Source organism: Anguilla anguilla, chromosome 1 (genome assembly GCF_013347855.1).
Source record: "Anguilla anguilla isolate fAngAng1 chromosome 1, fAngAng1.pri, whole genome shotgun sequence".
NCBI classification, from domain to species: domain Eukaryota; kingdom Metazoa; phylum Chordata; class Actinopteri; order Anguilliformes; family Anguillidae; genus Anguilla; species Anguilla anguilla.
The window spans coordinates 38110890-38133291 of NC_049201.1; the positions used below are offsets into that span (position 1 = coordinate 38110890).

The 22402-nt window shown below is 43.4% G+C and overlaps 1 protein-coding gene across 5 annotated transcripts in view; it reads right to left on the reverse strand.

The window, feature by feature from the left end:
- prkd1 (protein kinase D1) overlaps positions 1-22402 on the reverse strand; it is a 350415-nt gene that overhangs the window by 12994 nt on the left and 315019 nt on the right. For all 5 annotated transcript variants that reach the window (XM_035429543.1, XM_035429570.1, XM_035429561.1 and 2 more), the window contains one exon: positions 16815-16913. In XM_035429543.1, the coding sequence (XP_035285434.1) occupies positions 16815-16913 (99 nt within the window). The remainder of the gene's footprint in view (positions 1-16814; positions 16914-22402) is intronic.

Consider the following 22402-nt stretch of genomic DNA (forward strand, 5'->3'; position numbering starts at 1 on the left):
ATGGGCTGGTTTGAGTATTTCAGAAACTGCTGATCTACTGGGATTTTCACGCACAACCATCTCTAGGGTTTACAGAGAATGGTCCGAAAAAGAGAAAATATCCCGTGAGTGGCAGTTCTCTGGGCGAAAATTCCTTGTTGATGGCAGAGGTCAGAGGAGAATGGCCAGACTGGTTAGAGCTTATAGAAAGGCAACAGTAACTCAAATAACCACTCGTTACAACCGAGGTATGCAGAAGAGTATCTCTGAAGGCACACCATGTTAAACCTTAAAGCAGATGGGCTACAGCAGCAGAAGACCACACCGGGTGCCACTCCTGTCACCTAATGAAGTGGCCGGTGAGTGTATATAAATTCTTGGCTCTTAATTTTGGCTTTAACCTGCAGTAGTCTGCCTTTACAAATATCCTTCTGAGAGATTTTATTAACTGCAAGATTTGGTGAAAATAATACTGCCACTCCTGCACTTATGTTAGTGCCTTGACTAAAAACCTGGGCTCCATTCCAGCAAACCCTTCAATCCACCTCATTAGCAGCATCACTATGTGTTTCCTGTAAAAATAGCACAATTAACATTTTTCTGTTTTACAAATTCCAATAACAAACCCCTTGTTCCCTGGTCTCTGGCACCATTTATATTAAGAAAAGCAATCTTTAAATCCTCCACAAGGAAAGGGAGGAAGAGAAACAAAAAAGAAAAGACAGTGCAAGCCCCAGTGGACCATATGACATGCCAAACCAAACCATGATCATTCTAGTGAGCTGATATCCCTTCTCACTGCTGCAGCCAATTTTCTCCTGCCTAAACTTCCTATTTGGAGTCACCCCTGTGTCGAAGGAAAGCCTCTGTCCACCCAACACATGCCTCACTGACCTAAGGAATGTTTTTGCATCCAGAAAATATTCAGACAGCTCAACATTCATCATATTTTTTGTTTTTGCCAGAAAATTATCAATGTCCTCCCAAGAATATACCTCACTCTCACTTCCCTGGCTTGCTGATAGTTCAGCATCTCCAAATTCTCCCATTTATTTCTCATCCCACTCGCTTTCTGATTCCCCAGTCTGTGTAGAGCCCACTTGTCCCCCAGACAACTCCCTCTGAACTCCTGCAAGTCTCTTCCCTTGAGTCTGTGTAACCCCAGGTTCCCCTGTACCCCAGCTCTTCCTCCGCTTTCTTTCCTCCACCTCAATCCGTCCAGATCTTTCATCTATTTCTGTCAGATCCACCTTACCACACCCCTGCCACTACAGACTGCTGCACTCTACTGTTTTCCCACTGCTCTCCACATCCTGCACCTACCACATCACTTACCAAACTAGTCATCAGGCCCAGACTACCTCTTTCATCTACCCCAGCCCTACTACCCCCTAAACTCATATCCCCTTCCCCCATTCCCTCATCTGAAACATCTCTCTCCTCCATTATGGATGCATCATTCTCCTAGCCTCCTTCAGAAGCGTGATCAGGTGCATTACCACTTCCAGAGGCCGCAACATATTTTTTTCTCTGCGTTCAGGCAAACTACTTATGCCCAATCTCACCACACTCAAAACAGCACAAGCTGTCTGAAGTAGTATAAACAGCATAAGAGCATTCTCCATGCTTTTAATAAAAACATAAATTCAAAGTCTGCTCCAGGTTTATATATATATTAACACATGTCTCCTTAGCGATAGAACATGTTTCAAATACTGATTCTTATACCCCAACAAAATAAATTTAAAACCGCTCGCAAACTTTCCAAACTGTGATAATTCCCTCATCAGCGTCTCATCCTTAGTGAACGGGGGAACATTAGACACAGTCACCCTCATAGCGGGTGCTGCCAACAGAGACACAGTCTGTAGTTTCCCTTTCACCATAACACTGCTACCAATAGCCCGTTGACTAAAATGTCCTTTTTTTTAAAGAAAACAACCACTGCCTGGTTCATCCTCGAGGCATAACCAAGATTCTTACCCTCTACCTGTTGGCTGACAACAAGCAACACATCTTCCACGAAGGTATCTGAGTCTGGGAAACACCTAACTCCATTACGAAGTGTCATCTGCTCCTCCCCTCCACCACCTTCCTCCGCTGGAGTGTCCACATGCCAAGCCGGAATAACCTAACAACTTCCTGTGCCTCATCCCAAAGTACAAAACACTTAAAACACTTAGCACACAGCCAAAAAAAAGTGAGAGCCCTCTGCACATACGACCTCTCAGAGACAGAGAGAGAGACAGAGAGGTGGCTCCAAAAGCACGCAGGGAGAGAACCCCAAGGCCAATATCACTTCTCCTCTGCCACAGAAGAACATCCCTTGTGAAATGATCAACAAAAAAAAACCCACACCTGGTCCAGAGCAGTGTCTGGATATTTTAGAGGACCTGAGGGGAGTAATACCCAGCTTGAAATCTTCTACCCTTCACCCCATCAGAGGATCAGTGCATGACCACCAGAGAACACGACGCACAGCCCACCCATCACAGTGGAAGGTACCACCTAACAGAGCCCGCAAAGTACAGACCACCCATTGCAGAGGAAGGGCCCACCCAACAGAGCCCCACCCAGCATAGCCAACCCCTGGCAGAGGAAGGCCCTGCCCAGCACAGCCAACCCATTACAGATGAGGGCCCTGCCCAGCAGAGCTCCACCCAAGAGAGCCCCGCCCAGCATAGCCAGGCCTCAAGACAAGGAGTCTGGCACAGACCACAAGAGAGGATCACAGTACAGCATAGTGCAGGTTATGCTATTCCTTGACACACAGCCCACCTATGTTCAAGTATTGCCTGGTAAAAAAAACAACAAGATCATCCAGACTTCGGAAAGATGAGAGGTGCGAATATTACAACTTACCTGTGACATTATTGGCAAAAAATACAAATCGTCACTGGTTTGTTGTTACCTTCCAATTAATCTGTATTGTTTTTATTGTAAAAAATTACAATCAATGAAATTGTTATGAGAATGAGATGATTATTGATTATCCCTTGGAATATTCAGGGTTTGTACTCCACAACATTTGGTCTCAAAAGCACAAACCTAGATTTCCTCACAAACATCTCTGGTCACAATGTCATAGTTCTGCTAGAAACATTGTACCGAGATGACACAGCCATTATGCGATTATAAGACACAATTAAGATTCCCCAAAGTGGTGTAGGGGGTAAAGTCTACAACATAATTAAATCAATATATGCAAACAATAAATTCAGAGTAGAAATTAGCAATAAAAGTTAATTTTTCACTCAAGGACAAGGTGTTAGGCAGGGATGTAACTTGTCCCCTACTCTATGCAATTTCTAAATAAATTGGTTAGTGGTGTTACTGGAACAATCTATAGCCCCTGGCATAACACTAAACAAGATGGAAATTAAATTCCAACTCTATGCTGATGACCTGGTGCTGCTGTCACCCACTGAACAGGAGCTACAGCAGCATCTGGATCTGCTACAGCAGTACTACCATAACTGGGCCCTGACAGTTAACCCAAAAAATGCCAAGAAAAACACCAAACAATACATACAAGGCTGAATTAGGACGGTTTCTATGGGCAATTAACATTCAAAGATAGGCACTCAAATTCTGGATGCATCTCAATTCAAGTACTAAAACAACTCATGCACTTCAAACCCAAGAGCTGAACCCTGTAAAGAGTCCACTAATCGACTGGTACTAAGACTAACTAATCATCTCATGCCTTAAAAAAACATATCTCAGACCAGCAGTGCTTCCCAAACACAAATCAGAACTAGAAGAGTGCACTCAGTAGAGTGCAGATCTCTGCCAGGCGTGTCTGTCGATTTGGGAGCAGTTGTTGATCACTTGCGGCCCCTAGCTGCCGGTTAGGAGGAGTGAGGAGTTAGCACTCAATCTATTTTATTTTATTTCACCTTTATTTCACCAGGTAAGTCATTAAGAACAAATTCTTATTTACAATGGAGAATGATGGAAATGAATTCAAATAAAATACTTGTCGTTGACTAATTTGCAAATTAGGTCCTTGGCCTGCTGTCAGCATGCACAACAAATATAAGGCTGCTCGGCCCAGTAGTATCCGAGATTAGCTGCGGACAGATACACACACACACGCGACCAAATGCATGATCCCCTCCAGGCTCACGCCTGGCGGAGATAATAAACCAAACTGTTAAACAAAACTTGTTATCTGTAACATTGGAACACCCAAACCAAAACACAAAGCAAGCTTAATTGCTACCTAGCCATAAAACTAGAATACAAATTAGCTGAATATCTGAGATATAAAGCAGACGATGTCATGCCCCCGTGTTTCGGTTGTCATATGGTTTTCCTTGTGTTCCTGTTATTTCTGTTCCTTGTGCTTTGTTCCTCACCATGTCTTTGCTTTTCCCCACAGGGTGGGCGTGATCTTTCCCCATGCACTCCCTAATGACTTCCAGCCCTCAGCCATTTTCTCACTCGTTCAGGTCGCATTCCTCACACCCTCCCTGATTAATTCCAATTAGTACCAGACTATAAAGCCACACTTTTTGTTTCTGCCTTTGCCAGATCGTTGATTTGTTGCCCAGCTTCACACCTTGGAATTGCGCTTAAACCCAGCCTAGCACTATTTTTCTGTACCCTGTTTCTCTGCACCTTCTTCGGTTTCCTTACCTTGCACTGTTCTTTTGGCCACTGACTGTTTGTTCATGCACCTTGTTCAGTGTTCCCCTGTCTGTTGAACCTACGTGTTGTCTTCATTGCGTCTTGTTCCGTGTTCCCCTGTTCTCCCCAGTTACCTCCCCAGCTCCAACCTCCCAGTCCAGCCCGTCCTTCGCCGGCCTCCCAGTCTCCAGCCCAGCTCCGCCGCCAACACCGGAGGAATTCCGTTCAGCGCCACGCCAAGCCGAATCCCGGACCTCCTCGCAAACCCTCACAGCCCCTGCTCCAAGCCTGCCTGGTTTTCTACCACATCCTGTTCAGCGCCAAGCCGGATCCCGGACCTCCTCACCTACCCTCACGGTCCCTGTCCCAAGTCTGCCCTGGTTCCTACCGCCCTCTGCCTGTATTCAAATAAACCCCTTTTCTTGAATTCCATCTACTGCTGTCTCTGAGTCCTGCATTTGGGTCCAGGCCGAGCCCGGCTCCTAACAGACGAGTCCATACCAAGAATAGGCTTGGCTACAACCCTGAGAACCTCACTACTGATATTCGCAAATACAGTGCCTTCGGAAAGTATTCAGACCGCTTCACTTTTTCCACATTCTGTTACGTTACAGCCTTATTATAAAATGGATTAAATACATTTTTATTCTCATCAATCTACACACAGTACCCCATAATGACAAAGTGAAAACAGGCCTTTAGAAATTTTTGCAAATTTATTAAAAATAAAAAAACTGAAATATCACATTTATATAAGTATTCATACTCTTTACTCAGTACTTTGAGGCACCTTTGGCAGCGATTACAGCCTCGAGTCTTCTTGGGTATGATGCTACAAGCATGGCACACCTGTATTTGGAGTATTTCTCCCATTCTACTCTGCAGACCCTCTCAAGCTCGGTCAGGTTGGATGGGGAGCATTGCTGCACGGCTATTTTCAGGTCTCTCCAGAAATGTTCAATCGGGTTCAAGCCCGGGCTCTGGCCGGACCACTCAAGGCCATTCACAGACTTGTCTCAAAGCCACTCCTGCATTGTCTTGGCCGTGTGCTTAGGGTCGCTGTCCTGTTGGAAGGTGAACCTTCGCCCCAGTCCGAGGTCCTGAGCGCTCTGGCGCAGGTTTTCATCAAGGATCTCTCTGTTCATTGCTTTGTTCATCTCTTCCTCGATCCTGACTAGGGATGGGGAGAGGTGCAGCCTGAAGAGGTGAGTCTTCAGTCGTCGTTTGAAATGGGTCAGTGTCTCAGCTGTTCTGACCTCCACAGGGAGATCATTCCACCATCGTGGGGCCAGAACAGACAGGAGACGTGTTCTGGAAGTGCAGGTGCGAAGAGGGGGAGGTGCTAGGCGTCCTGAGGTAGCAGAACGGAGGGATCTGGCTGGCATGTAGGGTTTGAATATTTTGTGGAGGTATGCTGGGGCTGATCAGAGCACCTTTTTCATTCTTCCACTGTAGATAGAGAGGTTCTGCATACTTACCTGAAATCTGAGTTGGAAACCAACACAGTTTGTGACATCACAAATATTTAAAACCTATCATGGTCCACCATGCAAAGATATGCAAATTACAGTAGATTGATGAGGTAAACTGAAACCTTACAGAAACCTGACATGTTCTGACCATTTGTCTGTTGAACATGGCAGATTGCACAGTTTTAGGATGCAGTCCCGAGGTAGGGATTTTGTTACCCAAGGATCTCATTCTAAAACAAAAATGGGTATAATTTATTTATAAAAATCGTGTGGATATACCTGCTAGCACAGAGGGAATCTGGGTTTGTTGTGCACTGTTACAGCCACTGCTGTAAGTTTGTGTTTACATCTTATAAAAAACATGTTTTCAATGTACAAAAATGCCAAGTGACTCACACATACAAGACATACACTGTCTATAACTCATTCATTCAAACTGGCAAAATCTAGGCCTGCCATTAAAAGAATTGATATCAGAATGACGCCAAGTTACTGTACTACAAACAATATAGGCTATCTTTCCTCACCAACATTAAATAAACTGTATTCCAAAGCAATGCTACCCAATGGTTCCTCAATTGTTTCAAGTCACTTGACCCTGTATGTATAAGCATACAGTACATGGACAGGCCAAAAATATGTGTAGATGGGTTTGTGAGAGTCGAGATTGATTGAATAGGCGTCTATATGTCCAATTTGTATTGGTGTGTATGTATTTAGCTGTCCAGCCTTTCTGTTGCGTGAATGATTGTATGATTCTTGGTATAAATGTCTGTTCGTAAATGTGAATATAACATGCTGCGAGGGAAATATCTCCATGGGGATAAAGGACTTTTCAATGTATGTATGTACAATACGTATTGTACATGCAGTATTTATTGTAAGTAGCAAATATACAAGAACTTGTACATTTAGTAAAATGAAGTTGACAAGCAAGTATAAACATATGTTTTCTGGAGGAATATGCTTCCTGTAGTTATTTACCAGAGGTTTTGTACATGAATTTAAAGTGAAATATGCGAAGTGACCCTTTAAGAAACGGTTGTGGATTATGGCTATCCTTGTGTGAATTTGTACAGTCTGATGAGCGTGTACCGTTTACCACTTTCGCTTTGCTATATATGAAAAACAGTGGATGTGACAAAGGGTGTGGTGGCGTAAGTATAAACACATGAGAAACACAGCTGAAATATGCCCAGTGTATGTACTCTGACGGCCATCCAATGAGCCTTGATTGACAAAATTATCAGCAAGCCCGTAGAATTAGAGCTCCCTAGGTTGCAACTTGTGTACCCTTCAGTCCTGCTCTTTTTTTTTTGTTATTTCGTGGAGATGCACTTATTAGTGAGGAAAAAAACAGGTTAAAGAAATTTGCTCTAGGCATAGCTTGAACCTGGGACCCCATGGTTCATAGACTGTAACATTCACCACTGGGCCATGAACAGACTAGCTGTTAAGACCGGAAATGTTTCAGACTAAAAAGATATGGCTATTTTGCGTGTGTATGCGAGATTTTGATTGGCTCGTGTAGATGAAGGATTGGCTGATGTCAGTAAAATGTCCAATGGGGATAGGCGGCAGGAAGAAGAAGAAGAAGAAGAAGAAGAAGAAGAAGAAGAAGGAAAAAACGCGAAATCCCCTTAGTTTGGGGCTTTATTGTGTGGACATGTGAAGTTGTTTATGAATTCTGTCTGTTGAAATGGGGTGAGAATGTACAGAATTTAATGTTTTTGAGGGCTGAGTGTCTGTGGCTGTTGTGGTTATTTCTGTGGGGAACACTGAAAAGTGCCAAACTCTCAGTGCTGTATAGGTATGGGGCCTGCCGCCCCGCCAAGGCGTAACTTGGCTGGATGGCATACCTGCCATCTCAATTTGTCTCTGCGTGTATGTTTCGTGTTTCCGGTTTGTCATCTGATTGCGTTTCCGACCTTCTGTATATGACCCTAGTTAGTTCAATTCCGATACTCACCTAGCCCTTCTAGTTTATTTGTGGATTAGATCTTGTGTATGGCCACTGGCTTGTTCCCTTTGACTCTGATTCTTTCCTTAGCCCTTCTAGTTTGTTTTCCCCATGTTTTTGTGTTTCTAACTATTCGCTCTCATCTTTGATGAGAAGCCCCTCTGCCTAGCCCCTCTGCTTTGTTCGCTGATTGTATTTCGTGTATTTCGTTAGTTTTCCCAGCTGGACTACAAATCCTTCGATCGGGATACAAGTTTGTTATTTTGTTTGGTTATTTTTCCTGTTGAGATTTATCACTCCTTTTGGGGTATGCTATTCGGACTTGTGGTTTCAGACTATTGACTAACTGTCAAAATTTCAGCGTTCAAAGCCGCCTTGTGCCCAGTACCCTTTGAAGACTAGACAGTTTTAGTTAGATTTGAACAGGCAGATAGGGACCGGAGTTACTGGTTGGTTTGCAGTACGTTTCCATTTCCCATTTCCCACTCATTTCCCTTATCATTCACCCTGATATGGTCTTACCCAAGATCAGGTCTTAACACACATATTTAACAGATGTCTGCTTCCAAAACCTCGTGCAAAAGTCAATGTGTTTCGCAAAGAAATTGATTTTGAAACTGGATGCCGTTCCTAATTTATATCCCAGGACCACAGCAGCCAGCGGGAGTCTATATGTAAGTATTCATCTATTTTATTTACCAATGACTGAAAAGGCAACTTTCGCTATCTTCACTTTTCCAAGGTATCTTTTGTAGCTAATTGCTAAATAATTTTACTGGCTGGTTGTCTTAATCGGTCAGTGTGCATTTACGATAGAACAGATCGATAACTCATTTATACTAGCAAATGTAACTTAATCTTGTGCATCAGGTATAACTCAAATGTTAGGTTACTATAAGCAAGTAATAGTCAGTAGTCAATTGGCTAGAAGTACAGTACCTACTATCATACCTATGCTCACCTTAACCTTAGGTTTAATTTGTTTACTACAGGTGAGTTGCTACCGAACCCACAAAATAGGCTACATTGGTCATTGGCACACACAAATTGGATAGCTGTATCTGTGGCACAATTTGAGCTGTCGACAAGTTGAGCAAGGCACAGAGAATAAAAGAGAAAGGAGCTTTATTGTAGCAGCTAATGGACAACATGCACTCACACACTCATACCTATAGGCAATTTAGAGTCTCCAATTAGCCATTACGCACACATGCAAACATGCAAACTCCACACAGAAAGGCCCAGGCCGGATTCAAACCCAGGACCTTCTTGCTGTGAGGCAACAATGCTACCTACTACATCACTGTGCTGCCCTTTATTATTATTATTATTATTATTATTATTATTATTATTACTACGTCTACTACTTTTTAATATATACTGTATACATATATATATATATATATATATATACAACAAAATAATTATTTGTATTTGCATTTGGATTAAAACCGAAAGTGGGTGGAGTTTAACACAGAAGCTGTATAAAATGCCAAAAATCCCAGATTTTTACCATTATAATCACTAGCACTGCTATTTTTGAGATATTAAAGGAGTACCATGGTGGTTGAACGTGACACTTCCCAGTTGTCTTCAGGCAACAACGAAACAAATGTGCATAATTTTTTATTATTCATCCATTTCAATGTACTTTAAAACGTATTTTTCTAAGCCTAAATTTCCCACGATAAAAATTCACCCGAACCGTCTGGGCGTGGTAATGAGAACTGTCAGTTAGCTATGATTGACAGACCATGCCCCGTTTCCATAGCTACCCCCATGATACGCTCTCTTTGGGAGACTGAATTTTCACAAGCTAGCTAGCTTAGTAGGGCTAGTATATCAAGTATCGGTAGATAGCTAAGGTAAGGACGTTGACTTATATCCAATTATAATTTTTGATATCTAGCTAGCCAAGTTAAGATAAAAGCACAACTATAACGTCCTCATAAAAGCAAACTAGCAAGCTAACGTTATCGATAACATTGTCTTATGAAAGCAAACCTCTTAGCTAGCTAACGTTAGCTAGCTAGCTAAATGAATATAACCAGAAATAATCTAAAGGCACTCTAATTTAAGTGAACCTAACGTTAGTCAAATATTTGCATTGTCTGAACAGCAGGACGGTGTGTCCTGTCAGATTTCTTTACGGGGCGTGGAAATGGGAGTAGTTACTGTATTAGTGACGTAGCAAAACGACAACTTTCTCAACCGGTTGAAAATAGGACGATGAATTTAAAACGCATATTTCTCCAAAAATACAGAACGGACATATTTAATACTTTGCTCATTGTGTTTCTTCAATGCCTCTTGTGCAAATAGCACATAAAATCAAGAAAGTGTGAAAATCACCATGGTACTCCTTTAAAGCATGAAAGTCTTGGTTTTACAATGGCATCAGTAATAATCCAGTTTAACAACAGGTAACTTGCTTTTTAAAGCTGTATTTAACAAACAATGACCTTGTAGAAGAGCGTGGAACAAAAGGACTGCAAGATGGTTTGTTAGATGCAATACACCAGGGTGTCTCTTTACTATTTACTTCCTGATAAATACAGACAAACACGTCACTCTCCAGCGCCCCCTCAACATCTCCGCCCCTCTCTTAAAGGAGCCCAGTCCCAAGTGTCAGCCCAACCCTGTGACTAGCACGGAGAAAATATGAGTGAATTATGTGTCCTTATGTGATATCCCCCACATGTTCCCCTCCAGAATTCACAACAACTGGAAACATGAGTCTTTGAGAACCCCGGATGACCCTGTCCCTAACACAGCTGTGGGTGTCCAGAGTCTGTGTTGTGGCGGGACTCGCGGCCGCCTGAGGGCGGGCTAATGACTTGACAGCCGGAGGGCGGCCTCGCCGCGGTGGTTGAGCCAAAGGAACGGGCTGATCCAGGTCCATGTGAGCTGGCTTCAGACGATCCACTGAAATGTGGTCCGGCCTCCCTCCTATGTCGACCACAAACGACTTGTCCCCTGTCTTCAAAACACGGAAGGGCCCATCATAAGGCGGCTGCAGCAGTGCTCTATGGGCATCATGGCGGACAAAGACATACTCTGCCGTATGAAGATCAGGTGGAATGTGGGCCCAGGACAAACCGTGCTGTGACGTGGGTACGGGCGTGAAAACCTTGGCATTGTCCAGGAAAACAGACCGTTGCTGGGCTGCAGACCAGGGTGTCATGGTATTGGGGATAAAATCCCCGGGAACTCGCAGCGGCTGCCCATAGACGAGTTCAGCTGAGGAGGACTGGAGGTCCTCCTTGGGGGCTGTTCTGAGGCCCAGCATGACCCACGGAAGTCTGTCAACCCATCCATTGTCCCGGAGACTGGCCCTGAATGCGACCTTCATAAAGCGATGAAACCTGTCACATAGCCCGTTAGCTTGAGTATGATAAGGTGGTGCAGTGCAGCTTCACCCCGAGACCCTAGCCAACAGCACCCCAAAGCTCTGATGTGAACTGGGTCCCCTGGTCAGAGGATATGTCCGATGGGGCACCAAAACGGGCAACCCACGTGCCAATGAATGCACGCACCATGTCGGCAGATGTTGTTGAAGACAGCGGAACCGCTTCTGGCCACCGGGTCGTTCTGTCAATCATAGTAAGGAGGTAGGTGCAACCACGGGAGGGTGGTAGGGGCCCAACCAGGTCCACATGCACATGATCAAATTGCCTTTCAGGCACAGTGAGGGGAGTCAATCGGGCCTTGGTGTGGCGGTGCACCTTGGCGCGCTGGCACTCTACACAGGCATTAACCCAGTCTCGAACGTCCTTTTTCAGTCCGTGCCAGACGAACCTGGCCGCCATCAACCACTGTGATGGTCTCCTGCCTGGGTGAGAAAGGCCATGGAGGGCATAAAAAACTTGTCTTCTCCAAGTAGCAGGGACAATGAAACATCACACAGGAGTGCGGAACCAGCCTCGTCAAAGGAGACATCCACTAACTGAAGGCCCGTGTCCGTGGTCCTACATGCTCAGACGTCCTGGTCGGAAACCTGATCAACTGCTATGCGTGAGTAGTCGATCCCGAGATGGACAGTACTGGTGAGAGCCCGAGAGAGACAGTCCGCGACGGAGTTGTTCTTCCCAGCAACATGTTGGATGTCCGTTGTAAACTCAGAGATGAAAAACAACTGGCATTGCTGGCGGGCGGACCATGGCTCCAAAACCTTGGCATAGCAAAAGCCAGTGGCCCTCCAACAGGAAACGGAAATGTTGTACAGCGAGGTAGAGGTTGAGGAGCTCACGGTCAAACATGCTGTATTTCCGTTCATTGGCTCTGAGCTGCCGACTAAAAAAAGCGAGGGGCTGCCAGTCGCCATCAACTAACTGCTCATACACTGCACCGACAGCATAATCCGAAGCGTCAGTTGTGAGAGCAATCGGCGCATCAGGTAATGGGTGTACCAGCATGGTTGCCTTAGCTAGGGCCTGTTTAGTGTCCTTAAAAGCTTTGTCCATCTCCTCGGTCCAGGTAATAGTGAGCTTAGCAGACTTGCCCTTGAGTGCCTCGTAAAGGGGCTGCATGAGCTGGGCTGCCCCAGGAACAAACCGGTGATAAAAGTTCACCATCCCCAAAAAACTCCTGCAGGGCCCAGACAGTGAGGGGCTGCGGGAAACTGCTCACAGCCTCTACTTTCGATGGCAGTGGCACTGCCCCGTCTTTTGTGATGCGATGTCCCAGGAAATCAACCGACGTGAGTCCAAACTGGCACTTAGCTGAATTGACAATCAAGCCATGCTGGCTAAGATGCTTAAAGAGAGTTTGGAGGTGGGCCATGTGCTCAGCCCTGGAGGAGCTGGCGATGAGAATATCGTCAAGTAAATAAACAGGAATGACAGATCCCGTAACACACTATTCATCAGGCGCTGGAATGCCTGGGCAGCGTTCTTAAGTCCAAAAGGCATGCGGAGGAATTCAAAGAGCCCAAAAGGGGTGATTACCGCAGTCTTGAGGACGTCCTGCAGCCGCACAGGAACCTGGTGGTAACCTCGAACGAGGTCGACTTTAGAAAAAATCACTTTCCCTGCCAGGCGGGTTGAAAAGTCCTGAATGTGCGGGATAGGATAGCAGTCAGGGGTCGTGGCATCATTAAGACGCCCATAGTCACCACACGGGCGCCAACCGCCGACAGCCTTCGGCACCATGTGGAGAGGCGAGGCCCATAGGCGATTGGACCGTCGAACGATGCCGAGGCGCTCCATCGCCTCAAACTCAGCCTTAGCGATAGCCAGTTTCCCTGTATTGAGAGGCCGTGCGCGGGGGTGGACCGGCGGGCCCGTAGTCAGTATGTAATGTTCCATGCATGGAAACTCACCCAGTAGGCATGAAAACCCGTTGGAGGCGGTGAGTGCACTGGACAGTTTTGATGAGCTGGAACCACTGAGTGAGCATGGAAGTGAACTGAAAGTCTTTGCGCTGACAAGTCGCCGGTTTTTTATGTCCATTAAGAGTCCATTAGCGCAGAGAAAATCAGCGCCCAATAGAGGATTAGACACCTTAGCTGTAACAAACGCCCATGAGAAACGCTGCCTACCAAAACACAATGTCACATTCCATTTACCAAAGGTCCGTATAGTACTGCCGTTGGCCGCTTCCAGGACGGGCCCGCACCCCCCCGCCTATATATCCAAGGCTGATGCAGGTAGGACGCTCATCTGGGCACCCGTGTCGCAAAGAAAACGCCGTCCAGAAAGTGTGTCTGTAATGAATAACGAACTGCCCACCCGGCTGACGCCCATGGCAGCTAGTGGGCGCCGGCCTTCTCATTTCCCGACACATTGTAATTACATGGGGGTCAGCACCTCCTAGCCTTAGAGCCAAACTGTGCATGGTAAAAGCACATACCTGTGGACCTTTGTCGCTGGGCAGCGGTGGTGGCTTTAGTGGTGGTAGCAGCAACAGTGGGTGGCGCTGACTCGACAGGGTCAACAGAGTATTCCAAATTAGCTGTATAATATTGCTGTGTAGCAGAAAACAAATGATCAGCCTCCTTGGCTAATGCACGGTAATCCGAATTGGGAGAGTTAGCTACAGCTGACCATACTTGCCCTGGTAGCTGCTGCAGAAACAGTTCCTTGAAAATGAAACACGGCTTGTGATGATTGCCCAGTAGAGCCAACATACGATCCATTAGCTCCGATGGTTTAGCATCCCCCAGGCCGGGTAGAGAGAGGAGCTAGCGGGCGCGCTCAGCCTCTGTCAGTCAAAAAGTCTCTAGAAGATACGCTTTCAATGTAGCATATTTGTCATTCTCCGGAGGATTCTCAAGAAGATGGCCTACTCTGGCCGCGGTAGCGTTGCCGAGGGTGGAGACCACGTACTAAAATTTTGTATCGTCCTCGGAAATCCTCTGTATAGCGAACTGAGCCTCTGCTTGAGCAAACCAAACGGCATTTGATTTGAGCTGCCCGTTTTATAAATTGCCATAACAGCCTTGCATAACACTGATGTAAACAAACAGTCAAACCAAGTTTCAAACATAGGTAAAATTTATAAATCAAAACATAGTCACCCATCCTTACTCTGAACTGCATAGTAGGAACTGCATAACCCCCACCACCACCCCTAACTGAGGGACAATGAAGTCAATTATAAATTAAATGAATTATTATATAGTTTAAAAAATAGTTCCTCATCATCATTATGAACTATCTTATGCTATGAACTTCTAATGAAATAAAAACATTCCAGACTTTAAGGCTAACATGTTTTGTGGTTTTTCTGTTTGCTAATACTTTTTCTCCGCTCTTTGTTGATGCCCCACTTTACCTGTAAGTTTGATATGCAAAAGCATGGATACATGAAAGAAAAAACTGAAAAGCCTCCCTGGGTGGAATACATCAGCTATGCTCTTACTCAAACCTAACCCAAGTTGTATTTTGTGAAGCCAAGCTCCTACACATGAGCTGAGAGTAATCTATGGCAATGGCGAGACAAAACTGTACTGAAAAGTTGCTTGGACGAAACACTCGTTTGGGGGCAGGTCAGATATTTTAGAGCCGCATTCAGCCAGTGTTGGGTGTGTCATTGACCTACTTGTTTCTTTCCATGTTTTAACTCAAGAAAGGCCACGTTTTTTACTACCTACTACCTTAATGTCCAGTGGTGTCCAACATATCCAGCATTACAACAACACATTCTGCACCAGCAGCGACCTAATTTCATAAAGTTTATGAAACCATATATTGCAAAACTATTTTCTTGAAATAAAGGACACAGCTGAATCAATTTCAATTTTTGTGTTTCTAAATGATAGTGGTTTTGTTATATAGACTAAGACAAAATGTATCGAGGCATATTAAAGAACACAGAAAAAAGCACTAAAATAAGCATGACGAAACACAAAATGGAAAAAGTAGTTAAATAAATACATACATATATTGCATCAAAGAGGAAGGAAAAAAATCTGAATGAAAGGAGAAAACATTCGGAGAGAACGCATTATTCAGGTTTTAGCGACTATGATATTTGTATTCGGCACCATCCCTAATATAAATAATAATATAATGCAGATGCTACTATACATGTGTACTGCATGATAAAATGAAGCAATTAATATCCTATCATGCTTTGTGGCATGTATAAAAATACCCAGCTGACCTCAATTTTGGATCAAAATGGCAAGAAGAAAAGATATGTGAGTTTGAAAAAGGGTTCTTTATTGGGGCACAGATGACAGGAGCTTCAGTCACAAAGATTGCACAACTGGCTTGTGTTTCAATAGGAACAGTGACTAAAGTAACATCTGCATGTAGGTCTATAGGAAAGATATCAGTAAATACGGTCAGAAATTGTGGTTGAAAGTGCACATTTGATGACTGTGATACTTGTGCATTAGCGCAATATGTATGGGAAAACAGAACAGCAGCTCTTCCTCATATAACTGTGAATGTCAATGCAGGATGTGATCAGACTGTCAGCAAAACAATCCGTCAACAAGTACATAGAGAGGGATATTATAGTAGGGTTGCAGTGCATAAACCCCTTGTTACAAAGACAACTGAGAGTTCACTGTTGCAAAAACCATAGCCACTGGTCTACAGAGATGTGGAAAAAAGTGATATTGTTAGATGATATCTTTCACCATATTCTCAACAAGTGGGCGAGTGCATGTGTGACATACACCAAGAGAACGGTACAGGATGCTTCACCCCTACAGTGAGGGGGTCCGGTGGTTCTGTTATGCTGTGGGGGGTATTTTCCTGGCATGGTTTGGGTCCACTTGTCCCCTTAGAGGGAAAGATCACTGCAAATCAATGCAAAGTTATGCTGAGTGACCACCTTTATCCTATGATGAAACATTTCTATCCTGATGGAAGTGGTTGCTTCCAGAATGACAATGCCCCCATCCACACATAGGGCAAGAGGGGTCACTTCATGAAAATGGCCTATGTATGGCCTATGGCCTTCGCAGTCACCGGATCTCAAGCCAATTTCACACCAATTAGAGATTTTGGGCCTACAACGCTCTCCACCACAATGATCAAAACACCAAATTAGGGAATATCTTTTGGAAGAATGGTGTTCCATCACTCCAGTAGAGTTCCAGAGATTTGTAGAATATATGCCAAGGCACATTGAAGCTGTTCTGTCAGCTCGTGGTTGCCCAACACCTTACTTATGTTGGTTTTTCCTTTAATTTCTCACCTATCTGTATGTTTCACATGTTCCTTGCCACGCTTTGGCAATACGAATACAATAGAGAGAGAAAGAGACATTTACATTTTAGGCATTTAGTATTTTATGCATTTTGGTATAATTCTTACTTGTGGAAAAGGATCAGCTGATGCCAATAAGACATTCTCAGGTTTGAGGTCACAGTGTACAATGTTCTTGAAGTGGAGGTGGCGGAGTGCCACAAGAATCTGAAAAATAAATAAAAATTAGATTTGTTTTATTTTTTATATACAGTAAAGATGTCACACTAAACCTGCAGCTTGCAGAGTCATTTCACACTGGTCATCATCCCAGTGCTTTTTCCAGATAGAGACCTGGAAGACTGTGTAGTTGGTAGAGGCCTTGACTGCTGTCTTTATACAGTAACATGTTCAGTGTTGAATCAACTCTTACGAAGTACATATGGTCCCTATTGGACTCATATGTACTCTTTTAGAGTTGAATTAACACCAGACATTTTACTGTGTAGGATGACTGATGTATTGAAGACTGTGCGTTACTTATCCCAGTCTTCCTGATTTCCTCTATTACAGCATATGGTTTCAGCTCTTTAGACAAAATGAAATTGTAGCAGTCGATCCGCCGGGAAGGCGGATTGGTCTCAACTGTGCTGGCTGGTGGAGAGAGCACACGCACCTGGGCTGCGTTAGCTAATCAGCCCAGGTGCTTAAATCTGCTCTCCACAGTTCGGTGCCGAGACCAGCAGCAAACACCGAGAGAGTAATTATGATTTTTGTCGTTTTAGTTTATTGTTTTTGCCCGGAACCCGTGAGGGGGAAGGGTGAAGTGGTCCATTTATTTTATTTAATGTTTGTGGGTGTGCGCTCTCTCTCTCCATGTGACAGAAACGGTGTTTCCCGGAACTGCCGCATCTCTCCTCCCAGGGGCGTCACGCTTGGCGTGTGACAGTTGGTGCCGAAACCCAGGAAGGAGCAGTCTCAGCATAAGCCAAATTAGCCTTTGGCTGAATTGTCATGGTGGAGGTGTGTAGCAGTCAGTCTGCCGGAGAGGCGGATTGGTCTCGGCTGTGCCGGCTGGTGGAGAGAGCGCACGCACCTGGGATGCGTTAGCTAATCAGCCCAGGTGCTTAAAGCTGTGCTGCTCTCCACATTTCAGGGCCGAGACCGGGGGCTAACACCGAGAGAGCAATTATGATTTTAATTTTGTTTTTGTTTGAGCACAAAAGTCAAGAGAAAGGAATCCTCAGCTGGGATGCTGGAGGAGCTGGACCTGGCCGGGAAGGCGGGTCAGCTACAGAGCAGGGAACTGAAAAGTTGCTGCTCTGTTTTGCTTTCTTTTGTATTTGTTATTTTAGCTTGTTGTTTTAGTTTATTGTTTTTGCCTGGAACTCGTGAGGAGGAAGGGTGAAGATGTCCATTTATTTTATTTCATGTTCGTGGGTTTGCTCTCTCTCTCTCCATGCAACAGATGCTTGGCATGTGACAGTCATAGTAGACAAAGGGAACTTCAGTTTTAATTGTAGCCAGCCCTGTTGAATCTAAACCTCACTATTGAGCCTTACCATCAGAATGCAGTAATCACCACACTATACAACGATCAAAGAAAAGAGGAAGAAAAATTGTTGTTAAAATATATCAGCCTGGAAAGGGTTACAAAGCCTTTTTTCCAAATGGAGAACACTTGGAACAGTGGTGACTCTTCTCAGAAGTGGCCAGCCTGCCAAAATGTCTCCAAGGGTGCAGCGACAACTCATCCAGGAAGTCACAAAAGATCCCAGAAGAACATCCGAAGAACTGCAGGCCTATCGAGCCTCAGTTAAGGTTGCTCTTCATGACTCCACAATAAGAAAGAGACTGGGATAAAATGGGGTTCATGGGAGAGTTGCAAGGCGGAAACCTTTGCTAACCAAGAGAAACATCAGATTTCAAAAAAGGTTCCTGGATGATCCCCAAAACATGGTCTATGGACAGATGAGAAAAGTGGAATGACATGGGTCCCATTATGTCTGGTGTAAAGCAAATACAGCATTTCACACAGAAAACATCATACCAACAGTTAAATAGGGTGATGGCAGCATAGTGGTGTGCCATTACTGAAGGAGCCATGAATTCTGCTCTGTACCAGGAAATTCTTAAGAAGCGTGTCCAGTCATCGGTCAGTCAGCTGAAACAGAAGCTTAATTAGCTTATGCAGCAAAACAATGATCCAAAATATAAAAGAAAGTCCACATCTGAATGGCTGAGAAGAAACTAAGTCTTTCTCCATTTTATGTACATTAAATGCAACCCAGCCTGTTAAGACCTTTCAGCCTTAGTATGGTGTAAATACCTTCAGTTATATAAACATGATATTAAAACCACATGAAAGATTTTAGTTATTTAAAAATGTTTTTAAATCCTTCAACTTGTGGGTCGCCATTGTTATCACCATAGAAATGCACTCTGGGTAGTGACGTCAAATGGTTGCATGCGTCTCGGTCCAGTGCTCTTGTCCATTGAGTGGCATTGAAAATGTTATTGATCCATGTTACATATAAAAAATATGTTCCATTGGTCATAATTTATATTAAAAGTTGGTTTTAAGAAAAAAAACTGAAATCTGTTGTGTGGTTTTTACAACATATTTCCATCGCTGAGGGCATTTGCAACATATTAAGCCATACAAGTCTTAACAGGCGAGGTTCCCTTTAGGTATTCTCATTCCCGAGTTTATCCAGGCACTGGCTGGACCACACAGAATGGTCCTAACCTTAGTGTACATGTAATACAATGGAGACTGGGGATTAAGTTCACCAGGTACTGGAAGAATAAATATGAACATGGTAAAACTCAAATGTGATGCTTACAATTATGATACGGCTTGGTATGTGCAAAAGTATGTGCAAAATAGGCTCTTTTTTGCATACAAGTAGGTGTGTACATACAGTACCTTTGGAATCAGACCCCTTCACTTTTTCCACATTTTGTGATGTTGCAGCCTTATTATAAAATTGATTAAATTCATTTTTATTCTCATCGATCTACAAACAATGTCACATAATGTCAAAGCAAATACAGGTTTTATTTACTAAAAATAAAAAGCTGAACATTTACATACGTATTCAGACCCTTTGCTATGACACTCAAAATTGAGCTCAAGAGCATCCTGTTTCCATTGATCATACTTGAGATGTTTCTCCAACTTGATTGGAGTCCACCTGTGGTAAACTCAATCTCATAAAAAACACGTTTTCAGTGTACAAAAAGGCCAAGTCACTCACACATACAAAGCAATTAAACAAGCTGTATTCCAAAGCAATGCTACCCAATGTTTCCTCAATTGTTTCAAGTCACTTGGCCCTGTGTGTATAAGCATACACTACATGGACAGGCCAAACATATGTGTGGATGGGTTTGTAAGAGTGAAGAGTGATTGAATAGGCATCAATATGTTCAATTTGTATTGGTATGTATGTATTTAGCTGCCCAGCCTTTCTATTGCGTGAATGATTGTATGTTTCTTGGTATAAATGTTTGTTCGTAAACGTGAATGTAACATGCTACGAGGGAAATGTGCCCATGGGGATAAAGAAGTATTCTATGTATGTATATACAATATGTATTTCACAAGCAGTATTTATTGTAAGTAGCAAATATACAAGAACTTGTACATTTAGTAAAATGAAGCTGACAAGCAAGTATGTTTTCTGAAGGAATATGCTTACTGTAGGTATTCACCAGCAGTTTTGTACATGAATTTAAATGTGTTGCATGAGGCAATTAGAAATATGACACTTTGATGTGACACAAAGTTGAATGACATTGTAAAATGGTAAGATTAAAAAACACAGAGCCAAGTGACTTGAAGCAACTGAGGAAACATTGGGTAGCATTGCTTTGGAATACAGCTTATTTAATTTCAGTGAGGCAAGATAGCCTATATTGTTTGTAGTAACAGTAACTTGGCGTCATTTTGATATCAATACTTTTAATGGCATGCCTAGATGTTTCCAGTTTAAATGAATGAGTTAGTGCTTTGTATGTGTGAGTAACTTGGCATTTTTGTATGTTGAAAACATTTCTTTTTGCAGTGTTTGTTATGAGAAAGTGGGAAATGCAAAGTAACCCTTTAAGAAACGGTTGTGGATTATGGCTATCCTTGTGTGAATTTGTAGAGTCTGATGAGCGTGTACCGTTGAGCATATTCGCTTTGCTATATATGCGAAACAGTGGCTGTGTACTCTTCTGTCCAGCTCCGTTTTTTCATTATTTCGTCGAGATGCACTTTTAGTGTTTATAAGGCATTTTGATAGGCAGGTAGGTGTCCTCTTCGCTGTTTTGCTAAGCTAGATCAGTGACCTTACGTGAGAATTGGAAGTAGTAGAACTGGAACACTTGATAGTGGAGAATAGGAGCAGACGCATATGTCCCAGCAATCTTTGCATATGATAAAATAACAATAGTATGAGAGACATGAGGAGAAATGGTGAAATTGAGTAGTTGAAACAATATGTTTTTAGCAGAATGGGCATGTAGGTGAAGTTTGACATGATCACAGACTATAGTGCAAAGTAAATGAAGTGACCATGAACAAGATGAGTTTCCTTATCGAACGGTATATATAACAGACGGTATAAGGAATCACTCGTTAAAGTGGTGGGTGAAGTAACGTGTGATAATGTGTAGGAAATCTATTGCACTGATGTACTTTTCTCATGTTCAGTACTAGTAGTTATAATTATGATTGAGTCATGATTTTAAATGTAATGTTTTATTGGGGAGCTGCAGACAGTACAAATGTAGTAATTGTTTGTATGTGGGTAGATAGAGAACAGGGCGAGGTAACATAAATGTAGAAACATGCCGATTGTTGATAAGAATGTTTTCTACAGTAGCCAAGTGAAGAAATATAGTTAGTAGAAATGGCACAGTGGTCAGCTGGTGTAACTTTTTAAGAAAATCAATACATTTGCCATCATGAAATGCATATGGGTGGCCGTAAGTTACTTTTTGGAAAGCAAATGTAAGTGCAAGAAAACGTTAGTGTAAAATATGAAAATATCCACCTGAGGGCGAGGCAGGATTCAATCCTTCAACCTCCGGCTTTCTAGTGCATAACTTTGGCAGTGCGCCACCACGACATAGCTATTCAATGCATTACATTTCATGTGGTTATAAAGAAGCACACAGGCCAGTAACCACAGCTGAGCTCCGGTTGAATCCATATGGCCTGGCGATATTGTAGCCGGTTAAGTTAACGTGCAGATGGTATGTCATAATTCAGTGTATACGTTCGGTGAACGCCGGGTAGATGTGGTGCAAAAGCAATAATTGAGAAGTAATAGACAATTATTAGTGAGGAAAAAAGCCGGTTAAAGAAACTTGTTCAAGGCAGGGCTTGAACCTGGGAGCCTATGATCCATAGACTGTGACATTGACCACTCAGCCACAAACGGACTAGTTGTTAAGACTGGAAATGTCTCAGAGCCTATTTTGTGTGTGTATGTGAGATTTTCATTGGCTCGTGTAGGTGAAGGATTGGCTGGTGTCGGTAAAATGTCCAATGGGGAGACATTTTGTTTGTGGGATAGGCGGCAGGATGCAAAATCCCCTTAGTTTGGGGCTTTATTGTGTGGACATGTGAAGTTGTTTATGAATTCTGTCTGTTGAAATGGGGTGAGAATGTACAGAATTTAATGTTTTTGAGGGCTGAGTGTCTGTGGCTGTTGTAGTTATAT